We start from the raw sequence: 12,234 nt of genomic DNA, 5'->3' as shown, positions 1-12,234 counted from the left end.
CTCAGTGACAGTCTTTAAATGACCGTCATCGATGACAGTGGGGCGTCCACTACACTCATGATCTTCAAGGCTCAGGTCTTCACTGCAAAATTGTTTAAAGTATTTATGAACTGACCACCAAAGGTTTCGTTGATCTCATGAGCAGTTTCAGCTGCTTTATGTCTGTTTTTGAAGTGGAATAGCACAGTTGGTTGAATATCACACTTTGACAGTTCCAGATGATTGTAACAATGGTGAAAAAATATCAATGTTAATTTATTGATGCATTTCGGCAAGTCTACGTCTGTTTTATCAAACAATTGCAAGAAAAATGTTTTAAAAAATTCTGAACTCTGCAAGAATCTGGTACTAGTTCGTCATGGTTCAAAACGTTGGTTACTTTTTACTCAACCTGATATATGTGTGTGTGTGTGTGTGTGTGTGTGTGTGTGTGTGTGTGTGTGTGTGTGTGTGTGTGTGTGTGTATATGTGTATGTATGTATATATGTATGTATATATATGTGTATGTATATATATGTGTATGTATGTATATATGTATGTATATATATGTGTATGTATATATATGTGTATGTATGTATATATGTATGTATGTATGTATGTATGTATGTATGTATGTATATATGTATGTATGTATATATGTATGTATGTATATGCATGTTTGTATATGTATGTATGTATATATGTATGTATATATATGCATGTTTGTATATATATATATATGTATGTATATAATTTGCTTCAACACATGAGTTCACTCAAAGAATGTTGCCAACCAGATACAAAAACAAAGTGCACACACACACACACACATATACACATATACATGAGGGGGTGCTGAGAAGGATCAGTTAATTATGATTTATCAACATATTCCCCTCTCAGATTCACCACTTATAGCAGCAGTCCTCCAGATTTTCTAAGCTCTCTAAAAGAACTCATAAGGTTGGACCCCCAACCAAGCTTTTGTGATACCCTTAACGCCAGGAACTTTTCAGCACCCCTTCATGTATGTGAATTTGTACATTCTGCACTTCTCCAAGAAATTGCTGAGCTACTAGCCATGATGTTCATTGACATTTCCATGTCAACAACTTATTTCGTAGTTCTGCTCTTTCAAAGGGAAGTGGGATGAAAATTCCCTTGCTTGAAAAGTAAGGTAAAAATGGAAAGGTAAAGGTTTGCAATGGAAAATGCATCTGGTTGTAAAAAAGGAAAATTACAATATATATGCATGATGGATGTAAAATGTGTAAAGAAACAAATGTTTTCATAAATCTTGTTTCTCATTTCTTTTTCAGGGCAGATTGATGTATGTGACAAATATGAAATATTTTGGCCACTTAATTAATTATGATAATTTTGATATCAATAAAAAATACAGCGAACTCTGGCAGATATATGATAATCCAATTGTAAGTTTTATTTTATTCTTATATGATGTTCAATGTTTTACTTTTCTAAATATCCTTTAACAATAGAGGTTTGCTTCCCAACCACATGGTTCAAGGTTCAGTCCCACAACATGGCACCTTGGGTCTGTGTTCTACTATAACTCTGGGCTGACCAATGCCTTGTGAGTGGATTTGGTAGATGGAAACTGAAAGAAGCCTCTGTGTGTGTGTGTGTGTGTGTGTGTGTGTTGATGTCGTGTGATAGCTGTAAATGATTGTCACTTCCAATATTCTGAAAGCAAATGTCTGGGGAGGTTTAATGTCTGGCATGGGTTTAATGAGTCATTGCTGTTCTAGATAGTTTGGAGGACCACATCTTTCATCTGTCCTTCTTCCCAGAGAATGCAGGAGATGTAGGTAATGAACATGGAGAGAGGTTCCATAAACATATAGCATCAATGGAAAACAGGTGTAAGGGAAAATGGAGCTTAGCTATGCTGGCTGACTTCTGCTGGAATCTGAAGTGTAACTCCTGAGATGTCTTATAAATGAAGAAATAAATACTAACGTGTAGGTTAATATGTTATATAATGGTAACAAACATGCCGATTCATTAGGTATTTATGAATTAATTACAATGGACATATTTAATCTGACTTTGGGAGCAAAATAAATTTATGGTATTGTGGAAATTGGTATAAATTGCATAGTTATTAAGTTGGTAATTTACAAGAAAATGTGACGATGGGAAATTTTTGTTATAAGATTCGAATTTAGCACAATCAACTTCATAATAAAATGTACAATAGAACTGTTTTTTTTCTTGACCCTGAAATTTGTTGTACAGTGTAATTAATGTTATAAACTTTTATTATTTTAACTTGAACAACTATTTTTGTCTGAGATACTATTTTCTGTTTCTTTAGGACTGGGAAGATAGATATATCCATGAAAATTACACAGACGTCTTTCAAAATGATGCAGTTGCTCACCAAGTACTGTTTGTTATTTAATTCCTAATCCTTCTAACATTTATTTCACCATACTGGATTAATTTCATCTTCAAATTCAATACCAATGTATTACTATCCTGCAGCATTTGGTATTCTCTTTCTATGACATGATTAATTATTCAATTCAATAACATCTTCTCTCTATTATGCTATCAATTTTACATCCTCTCTCTATCCTATTATTTACTTTATATTATCTCTATCTTGCATTGAACTTAGTATGCTCTCTGTGTGTCTATTTCAGCCTTGTCCTGATGTATTTTGGTTCCCTGTTGTTAGTGATGAATTTTGCAACGAATTCATTGCAGTGAATGAGAATTATGGCAAGTGGTCCAGTGGTCAAAATGACGTAAGTCTTTCAGTTTATGCTTATTACTAATCTCCACCCTATCACAATTTTAATATATTTCATAAGTGATGTTTCTAGAATCATAAGCATTATTCAGTCTGTTCAATTTGTCTTCCAGCCATGACTGTTAAGTATTTTTTTTTTTACTTAACTTGATGCATCTAGGACTACATCATCCAATCTAGCCTTCCTTTTTTCAGACATAAGGTTAATTTGAAAGAGATTTGACCATTATTTCTTAAAGGAACAAGCAACCATGTAAAGACTCCACATTGGTTCTTAAAAGTCCTAAATGTTTGAATTTGCAGTCAGACTTAATTAATCAATCATAACTTTGCATGTATAATCCTGTGTATTTCTGCAGTTGTCCCTATTAGAAATAATATCTATAAAGCTGTATGTTGTACTGGAAGATGAAGTAGATGTTAATGTCTTCAAACAAGTTCGTATGACAAGTGACGTTAACTCTTTAACATTTAATCCAGTCATATCCAGCCTAAATATTCTACCTGTTTTATGTTAAAACTGACCAGATCCAACCTCTCATACCTACTCGACAATGTCATTCTAAAAATATACAAACACATTTTTGAAATCATGATGTTCCAAGATAATGAATGATTAGTTCAAAACAATGTGAATAAATAAGCATTACATTTGACAGAGTCATCTGAATTCTAAAAGGTTAAACATAAATATGATGAATAATTTATTCTTGGTAAACTATTCTTGAAAAATACAGGATGATCTCATTGATTAAGGTTGAGTTAGAGCTAAATAATAACAATAACAACATACACCTGTTTTGGTATTATTTCCAGTTTGATATTATGCTAAGACAGATCATCACTAGCTTACCAATTCTTTTTAATTATTGTTGTATCCTATTTATACATTCTTACATTTATCTACAAAAATTAATTTGTAAAACTATTAGATATTCAATGTCAGAAAGCATACACACTATCTGGAGTACTGGATTATTATATCTAACTAACTTGTTACATTTCTAGTGCCAGTGGCATGGCTAAAAGTACAGTCTGCAATGATTGGTGATAGGAAGGGCATCCAGCTGTAGAAACCGTGCTAAAAATGAACTCTAATGGCCATTTCTAGGGAAGAAATTCTTTGGTCCTCCTAATATTGGATGGATGACTTCTCTAGTGCTTGTGATATGAAAGAAATTATCTTAAACACACCAAGATGGCCAGTTTTCTCTGTTGCTGAGAATAGATACCAAACGGTACCAGCATGGAGAAAAATGTAAAATATGATGATGAAAATTCACCAACCTCAGACTATCCACCCTTTTTAACTTTCACTGTGGCCTCCTCAATTATAATGCTGTTGTGTATGTGATTCCTTCAAACTCTGCTGGTCAAATGTATCTGTTGTTTGTCAGACTTGATTGGAAAGATTTAACCAAGTCTTATGTTTGAGGGAAAAGACAAAGGGTCACTACTGGAATGCCTTTAATAGTAAGTTTGCTGGACCAGGGCTGATGTAGGTCTAAGAAACAAGCTAGAATGTATCAATTTATTTAATATGTATATTGACCATTTGTCAAGCTGACTTGGTTTAACAACATTTTCACTACTAGATATTTACAATAATTAACTTATGCAAATAAGACAGCAAGCTGGCAGAATTGTTAGTATGCCAGGCGAAATGCTTAGTGGCATTTCATCTGTCTTTATGTTCTGAGTTCAAATTCTGCTAAGGTTGACTTTGCCTTTCATCCTTTCGGAGTTGGTAAAATAAGTACCAGTTGAGCTTGAGTTGATGTAATTGACTTTCCCCCTCCTCCTAAATTGCTGGTCTTGTGCCAAAATTTGAAACTAATTTACTTAAGCAAATGAAGAAATGAAATTTTTGCCACTGCAAACTATGTGAGGTAGTGGGGAGATAGAATATTGTGACCCAATTAAGGATACCCTGAAGACATTTATCAACTGAAACTTATATTTCCCTTTAAACTTAGACCGTTTATATCTGCTTTATTTTCTGTACCAATTGAAACTGGTCAAAACTGAACCCTTTTGTGGTCCAGAATAGTTAATATTCACTATATTATGTCCAGTTAGTCAATTTTGAATATGAATTATTTAATTTCTTACTGTTTTACATCCATTTGTTTCATGACAGCATGGATTGACTAGGTTGTGGATATTCAAATATATCTATAGCTAGATACTCTGTGTATTGCTAAACATTCACACTAGAGCTTATCAAACTAATATATCATAACTAAAGACACAACAAAATAGCTGTATAAAACCTTAAACACATGGGCACTTTGGTCAGTAATCGAATACTTTTAATTATAGTCAATTACATTGTTATGCTGGACTTATATATCACTTATGGTGGAGGTGTGTGGCTTAGTGCTTATGGTGTTGCAATTATGATTGTGAGATCATGGTTTTGATTCTTGGACCAGGCAGTGCATTGTGTTCTTGAACAAAGCACTCCATTTCGTATTGCTCTGCAATCACTTTATTTCTTTCTTTTTTCTTTTTACTTCTTTCAATCATTTTGACTGTGGCCATGCTGGAGCACCGCCTTTAGTCGAGCAAATCAACCCCAGAACTTATTCTATCAGCCACTTTTGCCGAACCACTAAGTTACGAGGATGTAAACACCAGCATCGGTTGTCAAATGATGTTGGGAGGACAAAGACAGACACACAAGCATACACACACACACACACACACACACACACATGTATATATATATACGCTGGGCTTCTTTCAATTTTCATCTACCAAATCCACTCACAAGGCTTTGGTTGACCCGAGGCTATAGAAGACACTTGCCCAAGGTGCCACGCAGTGGGTCTAAACCCGAAGCCATGTGGTTGGTAAGCAAGCTACTTACCACACAGCCACTCCTGCGCCTACTATAGACAAGTAATTTGATCACTATAGACAAATAATTTGTGCAGGTTATTCTGCCAAGAAACAGTGGAACCTTCATCTGTTATCTGTGACAGGAGAGGCCACAATATGTTACTTAAAATACAGCTATTTTAGAAATGTCAATGTGTAAGTCAGTAATTTATGGAATAACTACTTAGGGATCCAGTTTTATATTGTACTATGAGCATGTCATTGTATCTGAAGCCAAGACACTCAACAGCTGAATCCACTGAGTTCTAAGTGGATCTGTTGGTTGGTGTTGTTTACTGTTGTATTAACTGCTGTATTCAATTCTTGTAGCAAGAAAAGCTGTCATTATGATAATAGGTGCAGGCTTGACTGTAAGGTTAGGAAGCACACTTGTAGCCACATTGTTTTGAGTTCAGTCCCTACACTAGGCACCTTTGGCAAATGTTGTCAACTGTAACTTTAGGTTGACTGATGCCTTGTGAGTAGAGGGAAACTGTGTGGAAGCTTCTCATATATATATATATATATATATATATATATATATATATATTTGAAATGCCTACAAGAATAGGTGCAAGCGCTAATATTTATAAAACATGTGACATATTAATATAAATCTGTAAATGTACAACCATCCAGATATCTGAGTACCTTATTATTTTTTCTAATATATATATATATATATATATATATATATATATATATATATACACACACACACACACACACACACACACACACATACACAAGGGGTGCTGAAAAATTCCTGGCTTTGGGTAAATGAAAATACAGGAGGATTAGTTATTTAAGATTTTATTTAACATATTCCCGTCTCAGGGTCACACACTTATTGCAGCAGTCCTTCAGCTTTTCTAAGCCCTGTAAAAGAACTCAGATGGTTGGGCTTCCAACCAGGTCTTTCGTGATACCCTTAAAGCCAAGAATTTTTCATCACCCCCTCATACGTATGTTTGTATGTGTGTAGCCCATGTTTATAGTTGTTTGTTTGTCCTATAACTTAGTGGCTCAACAATAGGATCAATAAAATACTAGATTTAAAAATAAGTACTTGTGTTGTTATATCAACTGAAGTATTGAATGCAATGCCCCAGCATGCCGAGTGCAAAGACTGAAATCACTGAAAGGGTGAAAGAATGTGCTTAACCCTTTTGTGATTCTAATGAGAATTCATTCTATATTTTGTCTTTAAATTTTCAAAATGGTCATAAATTATGATTGAATAAAGACATTGAAATCTTACGCTAGTTTTCATATAATAATGATGTTTTGATAGTCCATAGTTTGAATTTAAAATTTCATCAATTAAATTTAGGTAGCTTGTGTTGAAAGGGTCAATATTACAAGTATCAAAGGTAAATAAATTGATTTGTTATGTATTGTTGTAATTAAGGAAAATATTATGTTTGCTTTGTCTATTTCATTGTTTGCTGTCATATTGCAGGATCCACGTTTGAATGGTGGATATGAAAATGTCCCAACAATTGATATTCATATGAATCAAATAGGGTATGAGAAAGAATGGCTTCATTTCTTGCACAAGTATATCACACCTCTTCAGAAGAAGGTCTTTGAAGGTTATCAAAATGAGGTAATGTTTTCTCTTTTGCAATTCTCACTATCTTACCTTGTTAATGGTCATAAAAAGAACCAGAGTTTTCCTGGCTCATTATTATATTAACAATATCATTAATATTGGAGGTATGTGACTCAGTGGTTAGGCTATTCGGCTCATGATGGTAAGGTCACAAGTTTAATTCCTGGCAGTGCATTGTATCAAGACACTTTATTTCAAGTTGCTCCAGTCTACTCAGCTGACAAAAATGAATAGCCCTTGTAATTTCAGAGGGCCAGCCTTGTCACATTCTGTGTTATGCTGAATAACCCTGAGAACTACATTAAGGGTATGTGCTTCTGTGGAGTACTCAGCCACTTGCACATTAATTTCACAAGCAGGCTGCTCCATTTGTCAGATCAAATGGAACACTCATTGTCATAACGACAGAGTTCCAGTTATTATTATTATTATTATTAATCAAATGCTTTCCTTTTCTTAACCCAGTCTGAAGTCCTATTATTCCCAACTTGCACATTACTTATTTACTTAAATGATTCCCATGCTCAGTTTTCAGTTAGCTTCACATCAATAGAGTTTCAAGAAATATCATCACCATCATTCAGCATCTGTTTTCCATGCTGGCATGGGTTACATAGTTTGACTGGGACTTGTATGCTGGTGAGCTATACTAAGCTTCAGTCTGTTTTGGCTTGGTTTCTACGGCTGGATGCCCTTCCTAATGCCAGCCATTCCAAGAGTGTAGTGGGTGCTTTTCACGTATCACCAGCACAGGTACCTTTTATGTGTCATCAGCACTGGCCACGACTATGATTTCACTTGGCTTTGATGTGTCTTCTCCAGCACAGCAAATTCTTTTCTACTCTAGGCACAAGACCCAAAATTTTGGGGGAGGGGGCCAGTCGATTAGATTGCCCCCAGTACATTACTGGTACTGAATTTATCGACCCTGAAGGAATGAAAGGCTTTGTCATCTCATCCAGGCCACATGAGTCGTGGCTCATCATTTCACATTACTAAAAGAATTCAAGGTTATTTCCCATTAGGTGTGCTATTCAGCAAGTCCTGCAGTTCACCATTTGTTCATGACTGCATTAGAGTATTGATTTTAAATTTCACCAGGTTTGGGGTTTTTCTTTCTTTCATTCTTGTATTCTTTTACTTGTTTCAGTCATTTGACTGCAGCCATGCTGGAGCACCACCTTGAAGGGTTTTAGTCAAACAAATCAACCCCAGGACTTATTTTTTTAAAGTCTAGTAGTTACTCTGTTGATCTCTTTTTGCCAGACTGCTAAAGTTACAGGGATGTAAACACATCAACACCAGTTGTCAAGCAGTGATTGGGGGGACACAGACACAAAGACACACACATGTAGATATACACATACATACATACACACACACACACACACACAACAGACTTCTTTAAGTTTCCATGTATCAAATCCACTCATAAGACTTTCATCGGCCTGAGGCTATAGTAGAAGAAACTTGCCCAAGGTGCCACACAGTGGGACTGAACATGGAACCATGTGATTGGGGAACAAACTTCTAACCACACAACTACACCTGTATGATTTAATTGATTATTCACCACATGTTGCAGGCCTGGTGTTAAAGTTACAAATCATTGTTATAGTGTATTATGATATCCTTTTAACCCTTTAACATTTAAACCGGCCATATACAGCCCATATATTCTACCTGTGTATTGTTCAAGTCAGCCAGATCTAACCTCTCACACCTATGCTACAGTGTCATTCTAAAAATAAGCAATTACATCATCGAAATCTCAAAGCTATGAGATGATGTGTGATTAATTCAAAAGAGTGAATAAATAAGCATTACATTTGACAGAATAATCTGAATGTTGAAGGGTCTGAGTTCAAATCCTGCCAAAGCTAACTTTTCTTTTCAGCTTTTCAAGGTTAATAAGTTACCAGTCAAGTACCAGTGTAGCAATGAAGGCCATGTCTTTCAAATTAACTATACACATTAAAAGGCCTCAGAATTTCAGGTCTTGTGATTGTGTGAGAAATTATCATTGAACTAGTTTTATTAATTAATTAGTAGTATTATGCTGTATAGATATAGAGTTCACTTTATAACCATATGGTTTCAGGTTTTATCTCACTGCTTTGCACTATGGATAAGTGTCTTCCACTTTAGCCTCAGATTAATACTTTGTGAGTGGAATTGATACACGGAAACTGTAAGGAAGCCTGTCATATATGCACACACACACACATATTTATATAATGTATGTGTGTCTGAGTGAATGTTTACATTCTGTCTTTGTTGCATGAAACTGTGTACAATGCAATGATGTTATATTTACATTTCCTGTATAGAAAATGTTCAGTAGCTTTGCACTTTCAAAGGCAAATGGAATGAAAATATCCCTTATCTGAAAAAACCCCCAGATAAATGTTGGTGACAAGAAGGGCATTCAGCTGTAAAATAAAGCCGTAATAATAAAATAAAGTTATGCAGAAGTTGTCTTTTGGAAGTGTTATTTTCTGCTCTTTTGACTCAATACTGTATAATGATTTTGCAAAGCCTAATCTCCCCAGTAATTTTTGTGTCTTGGAGAGCAGAACAGCTCATCCTGATTTGTGTCAAAGCACAAGAATCAAATTTTAATTTTTGTTGATGTAGTTTCTATATATGTGTCTTTTATCTTTTACTTGTTTGTTATTGAACTACTGCCATGCTAGAGCACTACCTTGAACAGTTTAGTCAAACAAATCGTCCCCAGTATTTATTTTTAAAGCCTCATATTTATTCTGTTGATCTCTATTGCAAACTGCAAAGTTACAGGGATGTTAACAAACCAACCAGTTGTCAAACAATGGTGGGGTACAAACAGATACACACACATAGATATATGAATATCTATATATATGTACATATATATCCAAGCACACGCACACACATATACATATACCCATGCCAGTAGCATGTAAGGAACACCCACTATACTCTCAGAGTGGTGGGCATTAGGAAGGGCACCCAACCGTAGAAACCTTGCCAAATCAGATCAGAACCTGGCTTACCAGTTTTCAGTCAAATTATCCAACCCATACCAGCATGGAAAGCAGGCGTTAAATGATGATGATGAGATATATATATATATGTATACACACCCACACAATGTGCTTCTTTCAGTTTCCATTACCAAATCCATTCACAAGGCTTTGGTTGGACTGGGGCTAAAGAAGACACTTGCCCAAGGTGCCATGCAATGGAACTAGTCACTCTGTGATTGCAAGTGAGAGATGTGAAATGTTTTAACTGGTCCACTTCTAAGTAGTAACCATTTTATTATTTACCCTTGTTATTTCATTTTAATGACCTTTCAATTGGAATTATTTAAAAAATTTTTCTTGCTTCAGCCACCTCAAGCTATTATGAATTTCATTGTCCGATACAAACCTGATGAACAGCCACTATTGCGACCCCATCATGACTCATCGACATTCACCATTAATATTGCCCTCAATACACGAGATGTTGATTATGAGGTAAGATAATTTATTAAATCATCTGGTTGTATATATATATATATATATATATATGTATATGTATATATATATATATGTATATGTATATATATATATATATATATATATATATATATATATATATATATATATATATATATATATATATATATATATATATATATATATATATATATATATATATTGAACAAGCTAATTAAAAACTGTAAAAATTACAATTCTACAAAAAAAAAAAATATCAGTTTTTGATTCATATATCAATGAATTAGTTATGGTTCCTATATTATCAGCTGAAAGGAATGATGTACCCTTTACTGCATGGTTGAGTAGCTAACAGTAGGAATGGTGTAAAAATGTGTTCCAACAAATGGCAATGATCTGACCAAGCCATGCTGTATCTCATTAGCAAGTTCTACTTAAGCAAGTGATGGAAGCCTCTACATAGTCACTTGGTCTTTAGAAATAGCAGCTGAATTGTCTTCAAATCACAGCTGTTTCAGAAAAAGATTATCATATTAGATAAAGTCATCCTAGATGAAGTGCCTGAGTATTTTTGATCATTGGTTAGCTGATTAGGGTTGACTTAGGCTTAAACCCCAGCAACAACTTTCATCTTATCTTCTTGTATGGATTAAAACAATCTCCCTAGACATTTTCTTTTTACTTCATGTTATTTATTTTTCTCTGAGCTTTAACCATACAACATTTAACTCAGCCCAAATAGTCAGATCCAGCCTTACAATGTCATTCTGTAAGCAAACAATCGCATCAAAATCTCAAGGCTATGAGGTAATGCATTATCATTTTGTCTAATGTAATGGCTATTTATTAACAATTCAAAATATTGTTAATAAATATCCATTACATTAGACAAAGTAATCTGAAAGCTAAAGGGTTAAATCCATCACCATTATTGTAGTTATGGTTATTCTGCCTAATAGCGATACAATGACTGAGGTCAAGGATCTGGACTACAGATCACATGACCAGGAATTGAAGCATTGTTATGACAGTCATTGGTGCTGTCAGCAACAGCATTTGCTTCAGTTCCTCATCATCATCATAATCGGTCTCTATGCTGGCATGGGTTGGACAGTTTGACATGGAGCTGTCCAGATTCCAGCTGTCTGTTGTGGCATGGTCTCTGCAGTTGGAAGCCCTTCCTAACACCAACCACTTAAGTGTTGCAGGTGTTGTTTACATTCCATGAGTGTGTTAATGCAGCACAGGTGCTTTTTAAGTGGCACCGGCACGAGAAAAATCAAGCCTGTATGTGTGAAGACAGTGATTTTACTTAGCTTGGAGTGTCTTATCAAGTACAGCAAATCACCACCTCTCTTGGTCACTTGTCATTTTCTCAGTGAGGCCCAGCGGCTGAAGATTCTTTCTCACCACTTCAGCCTACGTCTTCCTGGGTTTACCCCTTCCACCATTAGAGCTTAGTGCTTCTTTATGCAGCTGTCCTCATCCATATG

At 34.9% G+C, this 12,234-nt stretch overlaps 1 protein-coding gene across 1 annotated transcript in view; it reads left to right on the top strand.

The window, feature by feature from the left end:
• LOC106878123 (multifunctional procollagen lysine hydroxylase and glycosyltransferase LH3) overlaps positions 1-12,234 on the top strand; it is a 68,587-nt gene that overhangs the window by 53,772 nt on the left and 2,581 nt on the right. The window contains exons 15-19 of the mRNA XM_014927237.3: positions 1,299-1,412; positions 2,318-2,386; positions 2,649-2,753; positions 7,104-7,250; positions 10,631-10,759. Of these exons, the coding sequence (XP_014782723.1) occupies positions 1,299-1,412; positions 2,318-2,386; positions 2,649-2,753; positions 7,104-7,250; positions 10,631-10,759 (564 nt within the window). The remainder of the gene's footprint in view (positions 1-1,298; positions 1,413-2,317; positions 2,387-2,648; positions 2,754-7,103; positions 7,251-10,630; positions 10,760-12,234) is intronic.

The sequence above is a fragment of the Octopus bimaculoides genome, chromosome 3, assembly GCF_046866305.1.
Source record: "Octopus bimaculoides isolate indiv1 chromosome 3, ASM4686630v1, whole genome shotgun sequence".
NCBI lineage: Eukaryota > Metazoa > Mollusca > Cephalopoda > Octopoda > Octopodidae > Octopus > Octopus bimaculoides.
Note: the sequence above shows the minus strand (reverse complement) of the source record. Positions and strands in the feature narration are given on the sequence as shown.